This window comes from Phalacrocorax aristotelis, chromosome 7 (assembly GCF_949628215.1).
Source record: "Phalacrocorax aristotelis chromosome 7, bGulAri2.1, whole genome shotgun sequence".
Taxonomy (NCBI): Eukaryota; Metazoa; Chordata; class Aves; order Suliformes; family Phalacrocoracidae; genus Phalacrocorax; species Phalacrocorax aristotelis.
In genome coordinates this window covers 17,837,049-17,848,389 of record NC_134282.1, presented here as the reverse complement: position 1 = coordinate 17,848,389, position 11,341 = coordinate 17,837,049, and the positions used below count along the sequence as shown (strand labels likewise).

The window sequence follows — 11,341 nt, the reverse complement described above, 5'->3', positions numbered from 1 at the left end:
GGTGCTGCCCCAGTCCAAGTGGGAGCCCATGTCCTCATGGCAAGGCTTTTGGGAAGAGGGTGACCTAGGTCCTATCCACAGGTTGGGGCTTTGCTAGCTCTCCATAAGAATCCTGCATATCTTAGCTTGGCTCCTTTGCTTCCAGGAAACCTCCTTTCCTTCCTTCTAGTCTTGGTCCAGATCGTAGTATCGAGGCATGATTAAGAGTAGAAGGACCTCAAAGCAGGGAAGAACCTCAAAGCTAAAGACGTCTCTGCCCTGGGACCTCATCACCTCCCTCCACTCTCACAGGAGGGGCAGTGCACATTGTGAGGGTGCTGGAGGGATCTTTGTACAAATGACTTGCTGGCTTTTCTCTTCCAGCAGCAGATCAGAGGGTCCCTGCCAACCTCTGGTTACTGGGACTTATCTAGGTTGCCTGCCTCCCTTTTGGGATCTGGAGGATGAGCCTCTCAAGACCTCACAGCTGCTGTCATCTACTGCCAGCAGCCACCGTTCCCCTCTTGTGAGGCCACAGGTGCCATCACCTACATCCTTGGCTGTCTTGCTGCACCAGCTGGCTCCAGGGCAGGGCCAGCTGCCGACACTGCTGCCTGGGGCAACTGGGCTTTTGGGGTGTCAAGCCAGAAGAGCTGCCACAGGAACATACTTTATTTGAAACCAATGTGAAGTATTTTAAGCCTGATTCCTATATCCTTCTGCCCTTTTTTAAAACAGAGGTCTGTCCTACTGCAGGCTTTAATATCCTACAGTCTTTCCATTAAAACCTCCCTGCTTCTAGGAGCTTGAGTGCTGCTCCGGGCACTCAACATGAGGAACTACCATAACTTTCCATGGTGGCTTCATCCTCAACATCCACCCAGCACATTTCCCCCAAGGCTGGGCATTTTGGGGCATTTCGTGCCCTCTCTGTGCACAGGATAGTCACCTCTGAAAGCTTCATGCTGAATGAGATGGTTTTATTTCCATGGCAAGCTGAGCTTGCTTTATCAAGCTGCAGATCTTCCTCTAACTCAAGACCAGTTATCATTTAGCAACTTCTCTAACCTGCTCCCCATCCTGCATCATTCTCCATGGGGCATCCTAGGGGACCTGAGCACCTGGAGCGGGGTGAGCTGGGAGGCAGAGGGCTGCAGGCAGCCCTGGACCTGCTGTTTATACCTTCCCTGGGTGCTCTCAGCTCAGAGCACACCTCACCTCTTTCAGTTTTATATGTGGTGCAGTCCTCCCCAACTTTCCACCCTGTGGTTTCATGTCAGGCCTTTTTCTGCTCGAGTTGGCTGAAAGTTGTTAACAACAGCCCATGCTTGGTGGCAGCTATCGAGAAAGATAAGGCTACCTGGGACTTTATCAGCTGCTGAGCTGTGCATTTTCGGTGGGTTTCACTTCCATTATTCCTACGCTGGGCACAATCTCTGCCAGTTTGCCCCTGCTGCTGTGACAGTGATGGGCATGGGCAGCCTGTCACGGGGTTGCTTTTCCAACCTCTCTGCCTACGGACAGAGCAGCATCATGAGAGCATGGCTTCAGCAGGGTTGGGGGTTCATATGTGGGGCTTGGGGCCCAGCTCTACAGGGCCACCTTATCCTTACTTTGGGACACATTTCACCTCGCCAGGACCTGGTGCAGCGTCAGCAGAGCCTGTTGACACAAGGATCAGGATGGGGTGGTGCTGCTCATGCGGGAGCAAAGGTTCTTCTCTCCAAGCACAAAGACATGCAAAGAGGAAGAGTCTGGGGAGAAGAAAGTTACGCACATATATCAACACCCAGAAGCCACAAGCTTGACCCTGGTCACCGCCTCTTCCCCAGCTCCATGTGGGACCATGAGGACCTGGCAGGACATTTTTGCAGTGAAGGTTGAAGACATGCACTTAACAGAGCCATGGACTCTTCAGAGGGATGATAGCCTGCAGGTGCACGTCCTCAAGCCTGGCTGGAAGGAGTTTGTGCAGCACCGTGTGCTTGGGAGGTAGGGGACTGCTGACTCAGTCCCCATTGGAGCGGGACCAGGGATGATAGGCTGCCATGTGGACCTTTCTCTTTCTCAAAGTTTGCTTGTAGGAACAGCTTTTGACATGAAATGAGCAGTGTGGAGATGGGTGAGGCTGGGAGGGTTTCCCATTTTGTTGCAAGCTTGGTGGGTTATTGCCAAACTGGAAAAAAAATCATGATAATTGGAGCGGAGGGGAGTACGACAGCTCCACAGGGCCAAAGGGCAGCTGGTATTTGGCCAGAGTTTCTTCATCTTGGTGCCAAGATACAAAGAGCTCCTCCAACAAGCAGGGGTAGTTATACCACACTAGAGCCAAATCTTCTGGGTTTGCACCCAAAGGATGAGGAGAGGGAGAGCCGCTGTCTGCTGGGACATGGGGCGATGCCTCAGTAGTCCCTTCATCTGCATCAGGCTGCTGGGTCCCAGAGCAGAGAGGGGCTGTGGCTCTGCATTGCTGATGATGGGCCCCATCCCAACCATTTCCACCTAGGCAGGGCCCTGGGCATTGACCAGACACCCTGCTTGGGTGGCAGCAAATGGAGCCCTTGGCTACCAGCCCCTGTGCAAGTTCTGCATGACAAAGAGCTGCAGGTTACATACCTTTTGACTCCTCGAGACACCTCACCTGCCCTGCAGCTTCCACCCACACCTTCCTTTTATTTTTCTTTTTTTTTTTTTACTTCCCTAGCCCTGGCCTTGATGGCTTTCCGCTGAGCTGTGATGAGCTGGCATGGGTGAGGAGCTGGAGCTCTAAATAGATTTGGTGCCTGATGCTTCCTGCCCCGAGGACCCCTGCTCCTGGCAGTGGAGCCAGGATGGGCTAGGAAAGGGGACCAGGATGGTCCCAGCAGGCAGCCTGGCTCCTAAAATCTTTAATGCTGGGGCCAGCCCTGAGCTCACAACCATGTTGAACAACCCAGACTGACATCATGCTGTTAGGGGGAGGGCAGTTCAGTGTAAAGCTTGCATGAGTGAAGTTAATCCATCAGCCCTGCTGCCCTGGTCCCTGCTGACTGCATGGGAAGCTGCCGGCTCAGCACAGGCATCCTGGGATAAGCTGGTCTTCCCTGTGCCCTGGCAGGTTTCGGTGCTCCCAGTGCTTTCATGAGTGGTCCTCGGCCAAAGCGCACATCCTCTTCCACATGTGCCGGTGCTGGGGCCAGGGCATGGTACGGATGCGAGCCTTTCGCCAGGCATGCAGGCGGTGCCCCAACTCCCGGCTGGAGGAGCCTGAATTCAGCCAGGAGACCATGGAGACACTTTCGCACAACCTGGTACTAAAGATCCTCAAGTACTTCTATCGCCTGCCCATTCAGCCCTCCAACCTCCTGGAAGTTGTTGTGGACGCAGTGGTGGCGGGGCCGCATGACAGCACCCGCTGTGAGGGCTGCCAGCTTGGTATTTGCAGCAAGTCGAGGCTGCTGCTGGCGCAGGACGCCTGTGAGCCCTTGATGGATACAGATGAGGCCAAGACCCATCACAGCCTGAAACACCAGGTCATGAAGCCCCATGCAACCCCAACCCACCACTCCTCACCCTTCATAAGCAACTTCCCCTGGAAATGGTGCTGCTGCATTGGCAGCTCTTTGCTCTGTGTTTTGGCAGTGCTCCTCTTCATCCTGCTTTATTTCACCAAGAAGTAGTGGGAGCTGGGGCTCACAAAGAGGAACAGGGATGATGGCTGGAGGGGCTGATGGAGCACCTTGAAAATTGAGTGCCCAAGGTCAGCCTTCACTTGTGGCATGGGAAGGCTTCCCCGGCTCATGGGGGGACAGGGACACATTGGGGTGCCTCAGCCAGGCACCTCATTCCACAGCCTCAGTGAGCCTGGTGGGTCTGATGGTTTCTTGTGGGACATATTCTCATGAGGACAACCCTCATCTGCCCCTTGCAAAGGTTGAGTGTACTTGCAAGAATAAAACAAGCCCTTTCTCCTCAGCCCAAGGATGCATTTGTATTGTTTAATTTCTCCAGAGCCTTTTCTAGGTACATGTGAGCAGCTTGGAGGGAAGCCAGGGACTGCCTTTATCTACCAGCTGGGCTCAGCTTCCAGGGAGACACATCCTGATGTTCTCCTGCCTTTAGCTTTGGTGGAAGTGGCCACCCAAAGGAGGTGAGGGGCACCTAGAGCTGGAGGTCTGCAGCAAAGTCAGGGGGAGCTGGTGCCCATGGAGGCTGGCACTGCCTCTTATGAGCTGTGTACAGCAGCATCTGCCCTGGCTTCATGCCCGAGTGGATGTCCCCTGTGTCACCAGGAGCCTGGAGATTGCTTCGTCCTCCAGAAACATCTGGATGCTGAGCTTTCGCAAGGGGAGTGTAGTGATAGGATGAGGAGTAATGGCTTTAAACTGAAAGACTGTAGATTTAGATTAGATATTAGGAAGAAATTCTTTACTGTGAGGGTGGTGAGACACTGGAAGAGGCTGCCCCTAGAAGTTGTGGATGCCCCAAGACTGGAAGTGTTCAGGGCCAGGTTGGATGGGGCTCTCAGCAACCTGATCCAGTGGAGGGTCTCCCTGCCCCGTGGCAGTGGGGTTGGAACTAGATGATCTTTAAGGTCCCTTTCAACTCAAAATATTCTATGATTCTATGACTACAGCTCTGAAAAACACTGTGGCAAACACAAGCCCCTCCCATCTGGCTGGGCACCCTGTGGTGGGGGCAAAGGGTGCCCAAGGTTGGCAAGTGCAAGAAGGCTGAGGCAGCAAGTCCCAAGTCTTTGCCCTGTTAGTGCAATCACAGGGAAATTGCACTTATTGGCTACAGGGTCCAGGCAAAGGGGAGGATGCTGACTCCTGCCTGCTGCTACTTTGCCCTGCAGGGCTCAGGGGACCTGGTGGGAGTCATAAAGCTGGGAGAAGTTGTCCTCCTGTAGCCTGACACCCCTCAGCCTCTTACCTTCCCTGCAGGGGAGCTGCTGGGCTCCTGCAGGACTTACTGATGGGGACAGCAAGTCCTGTGGGCATGACTTTGGCCCAGAAAACCAAGGTGAAATTGGTCTGTAAATGCTTGCAAAAGTGTTTGAAATAGCCTGCACATCATAAGCCCCAAATACAACTGTGGTTACCGAGGTCCATCTGCCCTGGGGTCCTGGGGTGGGCAAGTGGTAGGGAAAATCAGAAGTGAGGCAGCAGAATATGGGACTCCTCTGGTATGATCTCCCCATGACCCGAAGTTCAGAGCCTCTCCTGGATTTATGTTTTCATTTAAACAGCCTGATTGCTCTCCTGACCCCACTATGCATCCCACATCATCTGTGGCAGGGACCCCCCAGGGTAACCTTGTTGCTGAGCTTCTTTTTATTTCTGCCTCTTTGTGTGTTGTGGTTGCCTGAGTTTTTGATTTAGGCAAGACTTTCCCTCCTCTCCAACCCTGGTGGGTGATGCCCTGTGGGCAGTGCATGGACAGGGCCAGGGACCCGTTGCTCCTTGCTGCCTTACAGCAGGTGAAAAAGACACACAGGAGCTGGAGAAGAATTGTTTGGGCACTATGGGCAAAGCTCCTTCTGGTTTCATTTCTTGTGCTCAGGCTTTGGCTCCCTGCCTGCTGCTGACCCAGCCAACCCAGCCTGGTGCTCCTGGCTGAGGCAGGGAGCAGGGGCAGCTGGGCACCCCTGAGCATGCGCTGCCCCACGCCCACACAGCAAACCCAGCCCCTGGGAGAGGTGGACCCGCTGCAGATGGACACCTGGAGGAAGATATTTTATGACCTGATAGTTGAGGTGAAGCCAGAGGATGAGTGAGATCTGAAGATGGTCCAGGGTGTCACTCCTGAAGCCCTGCCCTGGGACTGGATGCAGGTGGTGGAGGAGTGCATCTTGGCCAGGTGAGAGCCGGGGGATGGGAGCAGCCAGCCTGGCCTTTAGCAAGGGAAGGGTTCAAAGGGCAGGGTGGAATGCTACCTGCACAGGTAGAGCCACAGGAATTACCTCTTTTATCTATGAACTGCACCGGACCTCTGTTTTGAAGGCATACCCCTGCTGCACCCGGGGAAGCAGTCTGCCTCTGCTCGTCTCTCTCTGCCTGCTTGCCTGAGGTTTAAGGGACAAAACTTTGGGTCTGGCATGTTCTCACACTCTCTCATGAGCTGTAAAATGATTATGGTAATGGGAGCCTTCCCCCATCTCCCATGCCTGGCCCAGCCTCAGGGGTGGTCACATCTCAGGTGGTGCTAGGCAAGTTTGTCCAGCCACGCTGTGCCTCTGTTTCCCCATCTGTAAAATGGCTCACAACCCTTCCTGAGTCCTGGGGCACTTGGCTCTTGCAGGGCTGTCAGCAAGGGGAAGAGCTTTGGGTGCAGCTGGGGCTGGAATTTGGCTCACGCTGGAGCACCAGGGCCCTTCTGGGGTAGTCCTGCAGGGACTATTTTCAGGGTGTGTGTGTTAGGAGTGGAAGCAAGTCAGCCCCTCCATCTGCAGCCAGCCAGGGTTTCTGTGCTGGGTGAGGAACAGCCTGGGGCTGAGCGGTGGCATCCTCAGTCCCTCCCTGGTACCCAGAGAGCAAGGTGGATTTTGGCAGCCTCTGGCTTCATCTTGCAGGAGGTGGGGGACTGGGCCTGATTCCCTACTTGAGGATGTTGTGATTTAACCCCAGCCGGTAACTAAGACCCACAGACCCACTCACTTAACTTCCCCCCCAAGTGGAATGGGGAGAGAATCAGAAGAGTAGAAGTGAGAAAACTCATGGGCTGAGAAAAAGACAGTTTAATAGGTAAAGGAAATGCCATGCACACAAGCAAAGCAAAACAAGGAATTCAGTCACTGCTTCCCATCAGCAGGCAGGTGATCAACCATCCCAAGGAATCATGTGGTATGGAATATCATTTTGGTCAGTTGGGGTCAGCTGTCCTGGCTGTGTCCCCTCCCAACCCCTTGTGCACCCCCAGCTCACTCACTGGTGGGGTGGGGTGGGGTGGGGTGCAGGAAAGGCCTTGGCTCTATGTAAGCATTGCTCAGCAGGAACTAAAACATTCCTGTGTTGTCAACGCTGGTTGCAGCACACATCAAAAATATAGCCCTGTACTAGCTACTATGAAGAAAATTAATTCTATCCCAGCCAAAACCAGCACAGAGGGTCACCAGAAAGGGAGGAGGATTCAGCATGGTGGGTTTTACACCCAGATTCAGGTGTGTGGTTGTAAGAAGTAAGCCTGGGAGGAAGCTGGAGAGTGCCCAAATGGCCTGTGCCATGGGTATCCACTCGCTCACCATCCCCTCCAGCATCCCACCACCCCGGACACATGCCCATGGGGCAGGTGGGTGGCATTGGGTGTCTCCATCTTGCTGTGGCAGCATGGATATGGGGTGACAGTGTGGCCAGCCCCATAGACCTGTGCTCCTCTCCCATGGTAGCCTGCATCAAACCACTCAGACTGTCCTCTCTTTCAGCTTCTGGTGCTCCCACTGTGGTGGTTTGTGGAGGTCAGCCCAGGCTGTCATCCTCTTCCACGCCTACCTGGACCAGGCTGGGGCAGGGGGCTGGGCGATCAGTGCTGGATGTAGGCAGAACTGGTTTTCAGCCAGGAGGGTTCCAGGTGGATCCTGTTGGATTTGGTCACCAGCATCCAGCAGAAGTGCTATGGTGAGGACATTGCTTGCCCCCACTTGCAGGAAGCTGTGGCTGGGGGGCATGGCGCACCCCATGAGAGCTAGCACTGGAAAGACTGTCACCTAGGGGTGCATTGGGGGATGCACAGGGGACACTAGGGACACAGTGGGAAACCCAACTCCACCGGGCTGCAGGAGAAGCCCAGAGACGTGACCATCCCAAGGAGAAGCAGGGTGCCAGTGGCGAGTGTGCAGTCACCAGGTGACCACCACCCAAGACAGGTTTAGGAGCAACTCGGGACACATCATCCCCTGTTGTGCCTGTGCCATCCTCATCGTACATTTTGTTTTTATTACATACCTCGCACAGAGAGGCTGGCCAGGGGCACCTGGCTGGTGAATGACTTTTATTAACTCCATCAACTTCCTGGCTTGCTCTGCTTTAGTGGCACCAGCCACCTGACTGTGCCAGGATGCTGGCTGCTGGGGTGGGGTGAGGGTTTCTAACATCCCCCTGAACTGAGCCACATCACTTGCTCTTTACTGTGTTTTCTGGGGTTCATATACCTCCTGGGTGATCAAGGAGCAGAAACACAGACACTGGGAGGCCTGCTGCTCACCACAAGTAGTTAGGAGCTTAAGTGAACAACCCCCTCAGACTACTCTGGGTACTGAAATTGTTTTTCGGGCTGTCTGGCAAATGGGTCAAATGAGGGCCAGACCTGCAGAGCCACCAAGGCACCTGCATCTGTCCCCTCCTGACTTTGCAAATGGTTTGATGCTGAAGATGGACATGGTAGAAAAGACTTCATGACTGAATTAATGGAAGAAAGATGGACTGAAGGAAAGGTGTTAATCAAACCCAGCATCACTGGTGCAGCTGACACAGCATCAAGCCCTGCTACACAGCTTCCCAGATGCTGTCCTCCCTGCTGTGTCCTGCAGGGCCTTTTATGCTGCTCACTGTAGGTTTGCTTTTTTTGCTGGCATAAGATTCTCCTGTATTTTCATACATGCGACCTGCAGGCTATTGGTTAAAAAAATCAAAATAACAAGAAAAATCCTGTGTGATCCAGGGGCCATGTGGATTTTGTTTCTTAAGTGCTTTGTCCTGCTTATCCCACCAGCGGTCCCCCTTCCCCAGCGCCTTCCCCGCTCTGCAGCCCTCGCCTTGGAGCCAGCAGATGGAGCTGCGAGATCTCGGGCACTGCACTGGGAAGCACTTGGACCAGTGACCCGACAGCACTGGGACAGGCCAGCCTACCCCAGTTGCGGGAGGCCCTCGCCTCATCCCTGTGCCCAGCCGTTTCCCTCTAGCATCATCCCCTCCAAACCACATCCTACGTGGATATGGTCCTGGTCTGTGGATGAGCTGGTCTCTCACTGTGATTTTCTGTCCTTGGAGCACTGGAGGTGCCCATGTGATGCAAGGCGTGGGGCCTCAAACCCCTCCTGGCTGCCAGGTCTGCCTGGGGAGGCAATGGTTCCATGGCAGCTGGGCTGGGAACAAGCCTGGTACCACTAGCAGCGAATTGCCCAGAAAGCAGAGCCAGACTGACCTGCCCCCCTTGGAGTGAGTATCAGTGATGTCCTGAGCATTTTTGGCAGGGAAACAGTAACTGAGGGAGAGCTTGGGACCCAAAGGGTCTCATATCTGAATGGACCTATCTTTCTGGAGGAGGTGTGTCCTTGCTTGGGGCGGCTGGGGCTGAGTGGCTCTGCTGGGGAGGAGGCTGATCCTACATTCTGGACCAACTCCCTTCCCTCCTGCATGGCTCTCCTTGTGCTGGGAGCAGTCCGCCCTCTCCCTGCCGGCGTTATGTCATGAAGCAGAGACATGGCCAAGTTTCTTGCTGTCATTGCCCAGAGCCCTCTTCTTTCTATGCTGAGGTTTTCCCAGCCTCAGTCATCATGTCTGGCTGTCTGCAGCCTCCCCAGCCACCCAGCTGCTATGGGGGAACTCCCTTCCCTCCTCCTGGGAAGCCAGCTCTGGTGGAGACCACTTCCCTGCGGGGATCCTTATTTTTTGGGGTCTCTCTGCTCTTTTACAAGGGCAAAGCCATCCCTCACCCCCCTGCAACACCCTCTGCACACACCCAGTGCTCCCCCCCACGGCCTTGTGTACATATGCTGCTTTTTCCCTGGTCCCCTCCATGCTGCTGCCTGCTTGCCTGCCTGTCTCCTTGTGCTGTGCATGCATGTCGTCTCCATCATGCAGCCCCTTCATCCCCTTTGCATCACGCAGAGACACCTGTGCATACATGGGCTTTTCAGTCACTGCCTCATTTTTGGGCTCCTTCCAGGATACCTCTCTCCAATGTGCAGGTGTGCCCATCTCCCACTTGTTTCTTAGCAAACTGCCCTCAAAGTGCTGCTTTTTGTGGCTTTTGGCACTTTTGGAGCCCAGAGCAAGCCCCCATGGCTCAGCTCAACCCTTAGGGTTGTGGTCAGCCCCACAGCTGGCATGGGGACAGCGAGCCTATCCCAGGGAAGGCAGCTGAGAGATGAGGGATGCTCTCTCTCCCTGTGGGTCCTGGAGAGGTCCTGGTTGTCCCCCCTGGTCCATCTGAGGTTGGGTTCTGCTGCAGCCAACTCTCAGCTCATGCCTGGCACTCACAGGCAGCCAGGGATGGGCAAACCTTACCCAGGGATGTTCAGCTGGCCTTTCACCACAGCCAGACTGATAAATTGCTGTCTCCATGCCTGTCTCCCTGGAGAGAAGCTCTCGCCACTCTGGCAGGTCGTGAGGTGCCAGCAAATGCAAAGCCCATTGTTGTTGCTCTTGCTTTTCTCCTCTGTGGCCTGTTCCCAGCCCTCCCTGTAGCCAGCCACAGCGGCTGCGGGGCATGAGGGGTTGGTACTCAGCAGCACTGTGGCTTGGTGAGCTGGGGGCAAGGGCTGGGTTGCACTGGGGATTTCTCAGCAGAGATATTGATAGGAGGCAGAGGAGAATCTGTATTTATGACTGATCTATTATAGGGCAGCAATATTTTTTAACTTGCCCCACAGCTGTCTAGGCTCAGATCCTGCAGCTGATGGTTTAATGCTCAGGGGACCAAGCATTGATTTTGCTTTTTCTCTCTCCTCCCCTTCATTCCTCTAATGTCTCTGGGCATGTTAGCAGATCCATGAGCGAGCAAGCCAGACCCACTGCCCTCCTTCCTCCTGCCAACCCAGAGGAGCCTGGCAATGTTATTTCAGTTCTGTGTTGTAGGAAAATAGGGATCAATAACTCAGCTCTCAGCCCTGGATCCTGGCACATGGTAGGAAACAGTGCTCATGACTTTAAGTTCTCTCCAAAGGCTGGATTTTCACAGCCTGTGCTGTGGAGAAGAGACGCCTGGCAGAACTGTGTTCCTGCCTCAGCTCCTATCTGTGTTTGCTGCAGAGCCTCTGCTGTGAAGATGTGCTCTCTCAGTCCAAGAGCTAGCAGGGACAGGCTCATTTTTCACCCTTTTTAAAGCAAAAGTCACAGACCTATATTGTTTCCACATGTCAAGTTAACCCAGGTTTAATTGCTATTCTCAGCATACAGGTTGCTGCACTCTCCTGCCAATGCCCCAGTCTTCAGCGATGTGCTAAGGCTATAAATAATTGAAGGGCAGGATCTCATCTGTTGCAGTTTTTTGCAATTTGTATTCATGGCTGGTTGGGTCTATCTCAGCCCATGAAACTGCACGGGCCACGTCTGTGCAGCCGTTGGGTTGAGGGACAGTGTGAGAATCCCCCTGGGAGCACAAGCATGCATGGCAGAGACTAGCAACCAGCCTTGACCATTCCCGTCTTGGAATAAAAGCCTCA

General features: G+C 54.2%; 1 protein-coding gene across 1 annotated transcript; it reads left to right on the top strand.

Moving 5' to 3' along the window:
* Window positions 1-1,703: 1,703 nt before the first annotated feature.
* LOC142059511 (receptor-transporting protein 3-like) lies at window positions 1,704-3,928 on the top strand. The gene is made up of 2 exons (XM_075098325.1): window positions 1,704-1,971; window positions 3,077-3,928. The coding sequence occupies exons 1-2, from the start codon at window positions 1,826-1,828 to the stop codon at window positions 3,636-3,638; spliced, it is 708 nt and encodes a 235-aa protein (XP_074954426.1). The 5' UTR covers window positions 1,704-1,825; the 3' UTR covers window positions 3,639-3,928.
* The last annotated feature ends 7,413 nt before the right edge of the window (window positions 3,929-11,341 follow it).

What these genes read in the sequence shown, in the direction of transcription:
- LOC142059511 (XM_075098325.1), top strand. Translation starts at nt 1,826, where the DNA reads ATGAGGACCTGGCAGGACATTTTTGCAGTGAAGGTTGAAGACATGCAC. An exon ending in CAGCACCGTGTGCTTGGGAG is followed by an intron (nt 1,972 to 3,076) that starts GTAGGGGACTGC and finishes GTGCCCTGGCAG; the next exon opens with GTTTCGGTGCTCCCAGTGCT.